The 13,734-nt window shown below is 47.9% G+C and overlaps 1 protein-coding gene across 3 annotated transcripts in view; it reads right to left on the bottom strand.

The window, feature by feature from the left end:
* Positions 1–19: 19 nt before the first annotated feature.
* The window catches only part of LOC100764242 (core histone macro-H2A.2), a 27,616-nt gene continuing 13,901 nt past the window's right edge, over positions 20–13,734 (bottom strand). For 2 of the 3 annotated variants that reach the window (XM_035451058.1, XM_035451060.1), the window contains exons 4-8: positions 11,422–11,532; positions 9,560–9,659; positions 6,291–6,380; positions 3,110–3,284; positions 20–201 (exon numbers count right to left, since the gene is read on the bottom strand). In XM_035451058.1, coding sequence (XP_035306949.1) covers positions 36–201; positions 3,110–3,284; positions 6,291–6,380; positions 9,560–9,659; positions 11,422–11,532 — 642 coding nt within the window. In that variant the 3' untranslated portion in view covers positions 20–35. Of the gene's footprint in view, positions 202–3,109; positions 3,285–6,290; positions 6,381–9,559; positions 9,660–11,421; positions 11,533–11,860; positions 11,872–13,734 lie in introns of all 3 variants that reach the window. The other variant, XM_035451059.1, reaches the window with a different exon arrangement.

The following is a 13,734-nucleotide window of genomic DNA, read 5'->3' as shown; positions in this document are numbered from 1 at the left end:
TGTGACATTGATTCTCCTCCGTCCCCACTGGAGAGCTACTTGGTGTCCAGTTTGGCCATCTCCTGTACGTAGATACCGATGCTCTCGCTGTCAAAGAGCAGGAAGTACACATTCTTCAGTGAGGATGCGCTCGAGTCGTCGAAATGGGCCGATATGGCCTTGAGGGTCACCTGGGCGGCTGTCTGTTTAGGAAAGCAGTTTCTATTCCCAAACAAAAGAAGAGCCTGTGTCATTTTGGTCCCTGTACCCACTGCTGTAATACTGTCTTAGCCTGGGGAAAGGGACATTGGTTCCTTTTTGTTTTTGTGTGACAGGTCTCACTATGTAGCCCTGGGTAGCCTAGAACTCACTGTGAAGACTAGGCTGGCCATGAACTCAGAGATCTGCCTCCTTCTGCCTTCCAGAATGCACGAATTAAAAGCATGTGCCACCACACCCTGCTAACAGCATCTTCTTATTCTGGCCCTGGCCCTTGTGTGTACAGTGTGGGACTCAGCATGCACAGGCCAGTCCACAAATCACCTGCTCTGGCATTAGTCAAGGGTAAGACATGGGTAGGTGATGCCCCTGCTACATAGTTACCACGCTGTCTCAGATATGATGACTGCAGCCAAGGTCACAGGGCTGGTGCATAAAGTATGTCCTAATTTTGAATCTGTGTCATCTGGCTCAAGGAACTTGACTTTGTAAACTCTATCGGTTCCACATTTATAAGACCATGTCTTCAAAAAGCAAACATGTTTTTGTTGTTTTAGCTCCTTCAAACCAGTCTGACACAGCCACCATGGCCATTTGGGGTCAGCTACTGAGACTCCTGGAGTAGGTCCAAGAGTCCAGCATATGCCTGCTTCCTGAATTCTCGAGTGTCTCTGCATGGAACATAGCACCCATGGTCTGATCATGGAGAATACATCCCATGGTACTCATTGGTTTGTCTTCACCTTTCCTGTGTCTCAGAGCCCAGCCTTTTCCCAACAAGCTGCAGTGAGAGGCCTCCACTGCTCCAATACAGTTATCAAAGCCTTAGCTGAGTTCCCTTCCACTGTCCCCTGGAGCATCCCCTGCGGATCTGGAAGCAGGTCTGGGGTGCAGTCCAGGGGCTGGATTTATGGCCACTGATGTATTACAGACCACATGTATAACAGCAAGGCCTGTGAGTCTGGGGTTTTCAGATTGTGTGTTCTAGATGAGGACCAAGGGTGGGGATGTGGGTTTTAAACATAGCAGGCTTTTAAAAACAAATATGGGGCACACTGTGAGGATGGCTTGGTGGGGAAAGTGCTTGCCACACAAGCATGTAGACCTGAGTTTCTTAGAACAAATATAACAAGGCTGGCCATGGTGATAACATCTGAAACCCCAAAGGCAGGTAAGGTAGATCCCTGAGACTTGCTGACCAGTCAGCCTAACCTGATTGGTTAGATCAAAACCAATGAGAGACTTTCAAAAAAAGAAGGTGGTAGGCCCAGTGTTGGTAGCACACACCTTTAATCCCAGCATTCGAGAGGCAGAGGCAGGTGGATCTCTGTGAGTTCAAGGTCAACCTGGTCTACACAGCAAGTTCCAGGACAGGCTCCAAAGCAATACAGAGAAACCCTATCTCGAAAAACCAAAACAATGAGAAGGTCGTAGGCCCAGCATGGCAGCACATACCTTTATGGAGAGGCAGGCAGATTTCTGTGAGTTCAAGGCTAACCCAGTCTACATAATGAGTTCTAGGCCAGTCAAGGCTACACAGTAAGACTATCTCTCTCTCCCCTTTTATTCCCCCAAGACTCAAAACAGTGTTTCTCTGTGTGATCCTTGCTGTCCTGGAACTCAATGCATCTGATCTGACTGCTTCTGCCTCCCTAGTCTAAAGACATGGGCCACTAACCTCCAGGCCAGACCCTAGCTCAAACGAACAAACAAAATCCCCAAACCAAAACAATAGCAACAAAAATCCAAGGTGCAGGAGTGTGGTAGTATACATCATTAATCTTAGTACTCAGAAGACAGAGGCAGGCAGATCTCTCTGAGTTTTAGACTAACCTAATTTACATAGTGAGTTCCAGGCCAGCCAAGATGACACAGTAAGGCTCTTTCTCAAACAAAAACAAGATGGGCAGTTTAGAGTCATCTGAGAGGAGAAACCTCAACTGAGGAATTTCCCAGATCAGACTGGCCTGTGGCAATGTCTGGGGGTGGGGGGTGGGATGGGGATGGTGGGGGGCGTGGCGGTTGTCTTGATTGAGGATTGATATGGAAGGGCCCAGCCTACTGTGGACATCACCACCCCTTTGCAGATGATCTTGGGTTGTATATATAAAAAAAGCTATCTAGGGCTCAGTGGTTAAGAGCACTGGCTGCTCTTCCAGAGGTCCTGAGTTCAATTCCCAGCAACCACATGTCACCTTGCAACCATCTGTAATGAGATCTGGTGCCCTCTTCTAGCATGTAGGCAGACATGCAGGCAGACATGCAGGCAGAACACTGTATACATAGTAAATAAATCTTTAAAAAAAAGAAGCTATCTAAGTATGAGCCAGCAAGCAGCAGTCACTCACAGTTTCTTTATCAAACTCCTGCCTTTAATTCCTGACTTCCTTCAGTGTTGGACTGTGACCTGGATGTTAAGCCACATAATCCCTTTGCTCCTCTAAGTTACTTTAGGACACATTTTTTTTTTTTTAAAGGACAAAATGTTTTATCACAGCAACAAGAGAGTATTAGTTACCTGAGGAATGACACTGGTCTACACACACACACACACACACACACACACACACACACGTACGCATATGACATACATGTGCATCCACAAGCATACACAAAACTAAAATGCTACCTGGCCCCATCCATGTTGTCTTTCTGTTCTGGGCATTGATATCCACAAGGCAGGAAACTGGCTCCAGGCCAGGGAGACTTGCCATCCCAGGCCAGGGGCTTGTCTGTGTTTGGAAGATGGGAAATTGGGTTTCTTACCCTGTTGCCTACCTAACACATATTGCCTGTGCTGGCGGACCCTATCTGTGTCTTCTGGCATGGGCCGATGCAAAGTGGACATGTTGGTGTGTAGCTGGTTCCCAATGGAAAGGCTGGGGACATCAGCTCAGAAATTGTGTCCTACCTGCCACTGGGGAAAGGTGGGAAGGCGACGGACTTAAGCTTCTTGTCCTCAGCTGCAGACAGGCAGTTTTTGATGGTCTCTTCCAGCTGTTCTTCACATTTGTCGGAGCCCCACTGGGGAATGTGACAGTGGATGACAAATTTGGCTGCGAGTCCACTGGATTGGCTGACGGCGGCTGGGACGCAGGAGAGAAAAACAGTAGGTGATTTCCTGAGTCTCACCTTAAGCTGGGTGATGATAATGGGCCTCACAGGTGATGAGGGAGCGAAGGGGCAGGTAGCTAGACACATTCATCCCTGTCACTGTGTGAGAAACGGAAGTCTGGGTGTTGATGTGACAGTTTATCACTGTTGGTGACCTGCCAACATGCCCCAGGTCAGGAACCGCCTCAGTGGATCCTAGTGACAGGAACATACCAAAATAACATCTGGTGCTGTAGGAAGTCAAGTAATGACCATCCCCAAAAGTGCGAATCCCCGGGCTAACTGTTCCCTGACATGGCCAAGAACACTTTGTGACTGTAATTAAGGACACTGGTGATGGACTGTCAGGGTTGCCACACTGGTCAGTTTTGGGGAAGGATGTCCCCAGCCTTTCCATTGGGAACCAGGATTAAAGGTGTGTGCCACAGCGCCTAGTTTTTATTCTATTATTTTAGTTTTTCAAGACAGGGTTCCTCTGTGTAGCAGCCCTGGTGCTGACCTAGAACTTGCTCTGTAGGCCAGGCTGTCCTAGAACTCAGAGATGCACCCACCTCTGCTGCCCAAGTGCTGGGATTAAAGGTGTGTATTACCGCCACCTGGCAAGGTTTAATTAAATAAAATGATTTTTTAGGTATGGGTATTTTGCCTGCCATGCATGCCGTGCTCAAGGAGACCAGAAAAGGGCAAATCCTCTGGGACTGGAGTTAAATATGGCTGTGAGCCACCATGTGGATGTGGGGAACTGAACCCAGGTCTTCTGGAAGAGCAGTCACTCTTAACTGCAGCAGAGACATCTCTTTAGTCCCTCCTTCCTCTTTTCTTTTTTTTTTTAAGTTTATTTTTATGTGTATGGGTGTTTTGCCTACATCTATGTCTGCATTGCCTTAAGAGGCTAGAAGATGGCATTAGATCCCTTGGATCTGGAGTTACAGATAGTTGTAAGCTGCCATATGGGGGCTGGGAATTGAGCCTGTGTCTTCTGCAAGAGCAGCCAGTGCTCTTAACCTCTGAGCCACCTCTCTAGGTCCTTCCTTCCTTCCTTCCTTCCTTCCTTCCTTCCTTCCTTCCTTCCTTCCTTCTTTTCTTCCTTCCTTCCTTCCTTTCCTCCCTCTCTCCCTCCCTCCTTCATTCCCTCCCTGTTTTAGGGTTACTATTGCTGTGAAGAGACACCATAACCATGGCAACTCTTATAAAGGAAAACATTTAATTGGGTGTCTTACAGTTTTATAAGTTCAGTCCGTTATCATCCTGGCAGGATATGGCAGCATGCAGGCAGACATGGTGCTGGAGAAGGAGCTACATCTCGATCCCGAGGGCAACAGGAAGTGGTCTGAGACACTGGGCGTGGCTTGAGTATATATGAGCTCTCAAAGCCCACCCTCACAATTATACACTTCCTTCAACAAGGTCATACCTTCTCCAACAAAACCACACCTCCTAACAGTGGCACACCCCATGAGCTTGTGGGGGGCCAATTACATTCAAACTACCACACTCCCTCACTCTCTTTTCCTTTCTTTTAAAAGAACTTTTTATTCTCCTAAACATGGTTCCTGTCAGTGACAGGTCTGGCAAGAACCAAGGCTACTGAGGAGTTTGAAGGAAGTCCCTGTGGCCATCAATCATCAGGGGCGACTCTTTTGTCCCCATGCTTAGTTGTGTCCTTCACTCCCCAGCTTCTTTGCCCATCTTTTTCTGAGTCTCTACCAGCAACTGGGCAGCCTGGTTAAGAGATGCACTGTGTGACCCTGGGTCCCTCGATTGGTTATAAATCTCTTCATTCAGGGCCACACTGACATCCACAGCACAGCACATATGGCAGAGGCTCGGCATGGACTGGAGAGCCTGCATGGAGGCACATGGGCTCCCAGCAGATCTGGCAAGGGCAGCTGTGTAAGGGCCTGGGCTGTAATGGTTCCTTTTACCAATTCTAAGAGGTAAGTATTTTTCACATTTTAGTATCTTTGAAAAGGCATGCATCTCATGACTGCTGTCAGCCTGCAGGAGACCTAAGCTCTTGTAGAAATAAAATGCATGTCCTTCATCTATCGAAGTCAGGTCCCATGAGTGAGGATTTAGGCAGTGCTGGGCTGCCCAACTTCAGAAGCACTGGCTTGTAGCTCATATTCACTAGGCATTTTTTCCCTCATCATATCTGTGGTGGTTTGAATGAGAATGTCCCCATAGGGGGGTCATATTTGTGTGCGCACGCACGTGTGTGTGTGTGTGTGCACACACACACAGACACACACACACACTAATGCATGCAGGTCACAGTACACATGCATCAGAGGACAACTCAGGGAGCCAGTACTTCTACTGAGAGAGTCCCAGGAGCTGAACTCAGGTTTTTAAGCCCATGGTGAGAACTGTCACTGGCTCAGCTATCTCATCAGCTCAAACTACAATTTCCTTATAGATGGCCTGCCCATCTCTCCTCATGGGCAGCTTTAAGGATTCCTCTTGATTCCATCTTGCTCAGAAAGCAACAGGAAGTAGACTGAGATGCTAGGTGTGAACATATATGAGACTTCAAAGCCTGCCTCTACAGTAACACACTTTCTCCAAGAAGGCCATACCCACTCCAACAAAGCCACAACTCCTAATAGTGCCACTCCCTATTTTCTTTCAGACCATCATTGTGTGTGTGTGTGTGTGTGTGTGTGTGTGTGTGTGTGTGTGTAGGCTAGAGGGAAGTCTTGGTGTCATCCTCAGGGTGACTGTCCACCTCCTGTGAGATGGACTCTCACTGGCCTAGCCCTCACCAAGTAGGCCAATGAACCTCAAGGATCCTCCTGTCTCTACCTCCCCACCTTTGGAGTAACAGGTCTATGACAACAAATGTGCCTGGCTTTTAGCTCAGGGGTTTTAGGGACATCATATCTTGTTTTATACCGTGACCATGTATGGATGTGGAAGGCTGGAGACTGCAAGGTGGGGTTGAGCCAGGCTGGGATGCAGCCCAGTCTCATACTTACCTTCAGCAACTTCCAAAGGGCCTTGGGATTTGCGAAGCTCTTTTACTGTTTCCAAGAACTCTTTACCCCCAGCCTTTTCCAAGGCTTTACCTACAAAGAAGAACAATGGGGGTTGTGGTGAACGACCTTTCAATAGAGTCATATTGTTGGATAGGTCAGGAAAACCTTAAAAATTAGGGATGTCACGTCCCATTCGTTTCCCTGGAAGGAAGTATAGGCGGGGCTACCAGACAAGGAGAATGATGGGAAGAGGAACACAGAGAATCTCAAGAGAGATGCCATGTAGCTACTGGGAAGGTAGGATGCCTGGACATTCTCTGGTAAGATAAGGCCATGTGGGGATATACAGATTAATAGTCATGGATTAGTAATTAAGAGAGAGAGCTAGCCAGTAAGAAGCCTAAGTCATTGGCCAAACAGTTTATAATTAATATGTGCCTTTGTGCGTTTATTTGGGACTAAATAGCTGCGGGACTGGGTGGGGCAGAAACTTCCGTCTACACTCCTGTGAAAGGCTCATACTGCCCCTAAAAGGGTCTCTACCCACAGGATGGGAACCTTTGCCTTAGACCCTATTTCTTGAGCCTGAATGCCTTGAAGTCTCTAGATCTACCATCGATTTAAACAGATAAGCAGGTAGAAACACGTTTAGTGATACTGCAAGCAACAAAACCCAAACTGGGAAAAATTGGTCTGGCTTCTCAGCAGATTAAACCTCAAAGAAGAGTGGGAGAGGCCATGGGTTAAGACTTGCTTTTCTCCCCCTCCCCTTTCACTGTGTGTGTGTGTGTGTGTGTGTGTGTGTGTGCGCGCACATGTGTGTATAAGACAAAGGACAACTTGGGCGAGTTAGGTTTCTCCTTCTACCACGTGGGTCCCAGGGATCAAACCTGGACCATTAGGCTTGGCAGTGAGTATCTTTACCTTTTAGTTTTTGTGCTGCAGATTGACTCCAGGACTTTGTGCCTATGGAGCACAGGTTCTATCCCCAAGCTACACTTGGATCCCCTAGCACAAGATTTAAAAAATAAGTAAATCAGGGCCTGGGCTTGGACAGGATGACTGGCTTGGGTGCTGGTGGTACAGGATGGACTCGTGATGGCGTGTCTCCCAGTGATGCAGCAACAGTGAAGACCTGTCAGTCAGGGAGTTGGGGTGAGCTGGTGTTGCATCCAGCCCTGTGCCATCTGGTCTTTAGACCACCTGTATCCTCACTTACGGGTGTGGAAAGTGAGGTTCAGGGAGGTTAGGAAACATACCCAAAGTCACACAGCTAGAAGTGACCTGTTAGAGTCTGGAGAGAGACCAAGGCGACTCAGGTTGCTCTCTTGCCTATCTGCCTGCCTCTCAGCCCATCTCACCTCCCCTGACTGCCAAGAGGTCAGCCACGGGGTCCACCAGCAGGGTCCAAACTTGACTTTTCACTTACACAACAGTGTGCTTCACTCCACACCACCCCACTTCAAAACACAGAAGCATCTCTTTTGATGTTTTGGACAAAAGGATGCAGAACTACGAGGATGTCTGAAACAGGAACTTGCTTTGTTTGCAAGTAAAACAGAGCTGGAGATTTGGCCACTAGGGGGAGTCCTTCCACAGTGGGGAGAGCCTTCCCCTGCCTCCGGAAAGAGGCAATGTCAGGGTCTGGTCTGTAACTCAGCAAGAAACAAAACTGCTTTTGCAGTTCAGTTATTGCCCAGGGCCACCCCACCGACTTTCCAGCATAGCAAATGGCCTCTGGTGCCAGAGAAATAATGAGCCCAGCAGTTTGGGGCCACCACACAGGGAGGAACTGCTAGCCCTAGCTTCAAACTACTCAGCCCAGGGCCAGCCCTGGATCCCAGGGTTGAGGCCTTTTCTTCACTCCATTTACCCTCTCTCTCTCTCTCTCTCTCGTGATCTTTCTTTTTCTTTCTTTCTTGAATATTTATTTATTATGTATACAGTGTTATGTCTGTATGTATGCCCACAAGCCAGAAGAGGGTACCAGATCTCATTACAGATGGTTGTGAGCCACCATGTGGTTGCCAGGAATTGAACTCAGGACCACTGACCCATCTCTCCAGCCCCTCCATTTACCCTTTCAATGGAAGGCTTAAAATAGTTTTGTATTGTGAAAACGGACAAAATGGCAACAAATGGACCAGATAGTGGCCATTATGTTTGCCTTTGACAGTTTGTCAGCTCCCCCTCCCCCCACACCCCCCCTCTGACCCTTTACTTCACTGCCTACAACCTCCATTTCAACTCATGGGGCTGGCAAAATAACGCAGGCTTCTGGATTGCTTAGTTCTTCCTACAATGCCCTTTATCTTTTTCTGGAGGTGGGGGAGAATTGAGATAGGGTCTCCATACGCAGCTCATAACCTTCCTGCCTGCTTCCTGAGTGCAGAAATTGCAGTGGTGCACCCCAAGTTCCCATGTCCCTGTCCCCTTCCTTTTCACCAACAGCATTCTCGACATGTAAACTTAGAACACATGTGAAGTTGAATCCAATACTTGTGCAACCATGTTCATTGCAACAGTCAGTACTCAGGATGGTCCCAAATGAAAATGACCTTCACTATGGCATACTCATGCAATGAAATACCACACAGCCAAGAAAATAAACAAACACACTCAGTAGCTTGGACGAATTTTGCAGACCGTGTGTTGAGCTAAGGGAGCCAGGCATGAAGAGCATATGGGGCCATTTACATAAAATCGAAACAAGCCCCTCTGTGCTGTTAGAAGACTGATTTCCTCCAGAGGAAGTCATGATAAGGGGCAGGGCCGAAAGGGACCACTCACCAATGTGCTTGCTGGCTGCACAACGGTTTTCACTCTTTGCTTTGAGACAGGGTCTCATGTATCTTAGGCTAGCCTCAAACCTCCTACATGGTCAAGGACGATCTTGGATTTCTGATGCATCTGCCTCCACCTTCGGAATGCCACTGTTACTCAGGTGACACGAAACATCCAGTTTATGGCATGCCGAGGGTTGAGCCCAGGGCTTTGTGGGCACTAGGCGAGCACTCAAACCTGCTGAGCTGGGTCACTTGGAGAAAATGTCATCAAGCTGTACACAAACGGTCTGTTTCAATATAGCACCCTGAGAGAAGCTTGACAAAATTAGTGTAGAATCAAAGCATTTCCTGTTCCTCTCCAGTGAGGCCATTTTATCCCACAGAGTGACATTTCCACATGGCACCTCAGGCAGGAGAAGACTAAGTCCATGAGAACTGGACAGTGGGCTATGCCATGATACTTCTCTAAACCCCAGGCCTTACCTATCTCTTCCTTGAGGTCGATTTCGGCTGTGGTGGGGTGGACAATGCCCTCTACCCTCATGGAGCCAATATGGCTGATGTCACTTTGGGTCAGGGATAGCTGCATTAGGGAGAAAAGACAGTGAATAGGGACAAGATCAACTCCCACAGAAAATCCTTTTAATTTAACCATCAGCATTATTTTTTCTCAGCTATTTGGGTTGAGGTTCAGCATGGGGACTCAAATTCCCAGGTATTTCTTTGGTGTTGAGACAGGGCCTCAGGTAGCTTAGGCTGGTCTTGAGGTCACTTACGCAGCTGATTCTTGCCTTCAACTCCTTCTGCCTCCTCCTAATGCTGGGGATTATAGGCCTGAGCTGCTGTGCCAGGCTTCCAGGTGTTTGTTTTTGAGCAGACCCCTCTGAGTTCAGTTGTTCTTGAGACTAGCAGAGTGCAAACACCCAGCCTCCGCCACCAGGAACAGAAATGGACCTTCCCTTCCTTCCTCTTTCTTTCCTTCATCGTTTATGTGTCTTTCGTTCCTAACCCTGGTGGCCTTGGTCTCCATGGACACATTGTCTCAGTGGCTGTGTGTGGAAAGCAGCCTGAGGCTTGATCTCTTCTCACCCCTGAGATAGTACAGAACATTTGGGGAGGTCTTGTTCCCACAACTTCCTCCTCCCCAGTCCTCCTTCCGTGCTATGGATGCACTCAAGGCTTTGGGCCTGCCAGGTGAGCACTCTACCTGGAGCTACATCCTCAGTCCGAGTACTACATTCTTTGAGCTGTCTGACATGGTTTTGGCAGAGTAGGATGAAGAACATTTCCCAGTTTCCCTCACATGAGCGGGAACTTTCTCATTCTCTAGATAAATTTGGGGGAATGTTCATGGGCCTGGAAAGGACATTCATCCCACCTCTTTGCATCTTAGTTTCCTTCATTTTTCTTTTTCTTTTCTTCTTCTTTTTGTTTTGTTTTGTTTTGCTTTGTTTTTTTGAGACAGGGTTTCTCTGTGGAACAGCCCTAGCTGTCCAGCCTGGCCTTGAACTCAGAGATATCCACCTGCCTCTGCCTCCTGAGTGCTAGGATTAAAGGCGTGCACCACCACTGCCTGGAGGCATCTCAGTTTTCATTGTACCAGAAATGAATAAGGAACCCACCACATCTCTGCTCTCCAGAGACCTTGTGATCCCCGCTCTCTGGATGGAGATGTACTTGTTTGGCAGGCTGAGCACAGACAGCAACCAGATATCTGGCATGCTGACTCACCAGCTACCTCCCGGTGTGTCTTATTTCAGCCCGGTTGACTCGATAGATAAACTGTCTGCTCAGTGAACTTGTCCCGAGTAGAGATGAATTATTTGCATGTCTGGCAGGATGTTGAGATGTTGCTGGAATCCATCCTGTTAGGTTTTTATTTTATTTCTTCTGCAGCTCAGGAAGGCAGGCAGACTGACTTATTGACAAATAATTCATTTCTAGCACCCGGCATAGTCAAGAAACATGTATTGCTATTCTCTCCCTCTGTTAAATGACATTTAATCATGGAAGCTAGGCCTCTTCGATCCTGGCTGGGAGTTAGCAATGGATTCTTCTTGGTGGATGCAGACATAACTGGGGCTTGGGGATTTCCCAGCAGAACCAAAAATGCCATCCTATTGACCAGATTCTCTAGGATGACTTTAGGTGACCTTAGTTGACCAGCATAAGCCATTCTCAGCACCAAAGGCCTAGTTTGCTCTAGAAATGCACACATTACCTGAATTTTCCTTTAAAATGGGATAATTCAATATCTGAGTGGAAGGGAGGAAGGAGGTATGGCGGCTTGGGAACAGTGGGGTATATAGAGGGGCTTACCACACCCCAGCTTTGGAGTTTATTACCTTCTGCCCCAGAACGAGGCTTTTGGAAGACAGGATGGTGAAACCGTCCCCTGGCCCATCTTCCGAGGTGGAATTTGATGTTCCTTCTTTATCACTGTCCTTTGGTTTGGACTGTGGGTGAAAACCAGAAAGATGAGAAACAATCTGGAGAACCCTCCTCTGCCACTGCAGGATGGTTCTTCCATGGCTGCCAACAACTTGGGTATGAAGGGAAGTGGCCAGGTGGTAAATTCTGGATGATTTATTTTGCAGTAAATGTGGTCATCATGTGTACTCTGCTGGTCCTTCTCTGTCCCTTCCCTTCTCTCCCTCTCTCTCTCTCCCTACCTCTCTCCCTCCTCCCCCCTTCTTCCTTCCTTCCCTCCCTCCCTTTCTTTTTTCCATCTTTCCACTGGCACACACAACAAAAGGTTCTATTGTGACATTAACACACACGTACCACTGTCCTTGCTCACGCCCTCCACCAGCCCCTCTGCTGTTTCTTTTCTTTGGGGTGGGGGTGGGGGTCTACAGACAGAACTCTTGGCTTCACACAGCTAATCATGTACAGTGCTCCTGAGCCACGTGGAGAGAAACAGGAGACAGCAAAACGGGGAAAAGAGAAGGGTGACACAATATGGAGAGGTAAAGCAGCTCAGTTGCTAGAGTGCCTGCCTGCCTCACAGGTAGGAAGCCCTGGGTGTGAGGGTATCCATCACTCAATACACAAGGTGTGATAGTATCCAAGCACTCAGGAGGTGGACACTGCATAATCAGAAGTTCAAGGTCATCCTCAGCTACAAAGACAAGTGAGGCCAACCTGGGCCACAAAAGATCTGTCGTAAACAAACAAAACCCTGCAGTATCATGATTATTACAGGAGCTCACAGGTCCTATAGTCTTCATCCAGATCTGGACATAGAGACGTTATTCCTGGCCGCTTACGTTAATCTGTCTATGCCTACAGTTTATGACAAGCATCTAAGCCAGCGGTTCTCAGCGTGAGGGCCGCAACCCCTTTGGGTTGCAGATCAGACATCCTGCATTCCAGACATTAACATTATGCTTTATAACAGTAGCAAAATCACAGTTATGAAGTAGCACCAACAATAATTTTATGGCTGGGGATCACTACAACATGAGGAACTGCATTAAAGGGTTGCAGTGTCAGGAAAGTCAAGAACCACTGAACTCTAAGCCAAGTAGCAGGGTCAAGAAACTGCATTAATGCTGGGCCTCCCTCCTCCCCAGGATTGTCCTGGGGCTATGGGGCAGTGGCATGAACTCTTGTGTGATCTTTTGTTCTCATGGAGATCTGCAGAGTGAAAATTTTTACAAGCAAAGCTCCTGTTTAACAGAACCACCCTCGATGGAAACACTTGACATCTCTGCGGCTCGGGGCTACTGAGCATGTGAAATGTGGCTAGCGCACTTGAGGGGCAAAACTTTTTATTTGGGGTTATTAGTTGTTGTTGGATTTTCATCAGTGCTTGGGAGAAAACCCAGGGCCTCCCACATGATGGGTGCGTGCTGCACCACTAAGCTATATCCCCAGCTTAATTTTATTTCAAGCTGCGATAGTCACTTGTGACTGGTGCTTACTGTATTAGGCCGAACGTGAAAATACTTTTCCACAAGTGGTGGTGGCATCATGGAGCTAAGCCACTTAGCTTGCAAGCTGCGCAAATCACATGGAATCTATTGACCAAATTCAGGGCCCTGTCTGTGAGACCCTGAAGGTGGCTTAACACCCAACCTGAGCTTTGCACATAGTGGATAACAATACCCCTAGGTTGATGTCACTCCTGACTTTGGTGGGGACAGTGCTAGGGTTCAGCCCTTAAATGCCCTCTGAAGGTCATGTGTTGAAGGTTTGATTGGCAGCTTGTGGCACCATTGAGGGGTGGTGGAAACTTTAGGAGGTGGGCCATAGTGGGAGGAAGTCAGGTCATTCACTGGGTGCCCTTACAGCAGACGCTGGGGCTCTGGTTTCTGCTCTTTTTCTTGCTACTTCCTGGCTACCATGCAGTGAGCAGTTCTGTTCTTCCATACACTACTGCCAAGATGTTCTCTCTTGACCTGGCTCCAGAGTAACAGGGCCAAGTGAATATAATATGAACTTGATGCCTCTGATACCATGAGCCAGAATGAACCTTTCTTCCCCAGAAGTTGAATATTTCAGTTATTTTGTTATAGCAATAAAAGCTGACTAAGGCAGGCAGTAAGACAGATCTGAGGTAGCTTGGCAGTGGTGGCACACACCTTTAATCCCAGTACTCAGGAGGCAGAGGCAGGTGGGTCTCTGTGAATTCGAGGCCAGCCTGATCTACAGAG

Source organism: Cricetulus griseus, assembly GCF_003668045.3.
Source record: "Cricetulus griseus strain 17A/GY chromosome 1 unlocalized genomic scaffold, alternate assembly CriGri-PICRH-1.0 chr1_0, whole genome shotgun sequence".
Lineage (NCBI taxonomy): Eukaryota > Metazoa > Chordata > Mammalia > Rodentia > Cricetidae > Cricetulus > Cricetulus griseus.
Note: the sequence above shows the minus strand (reverse complement) of the source record. Positions and strands in the feature narration are given on the sequence as shown.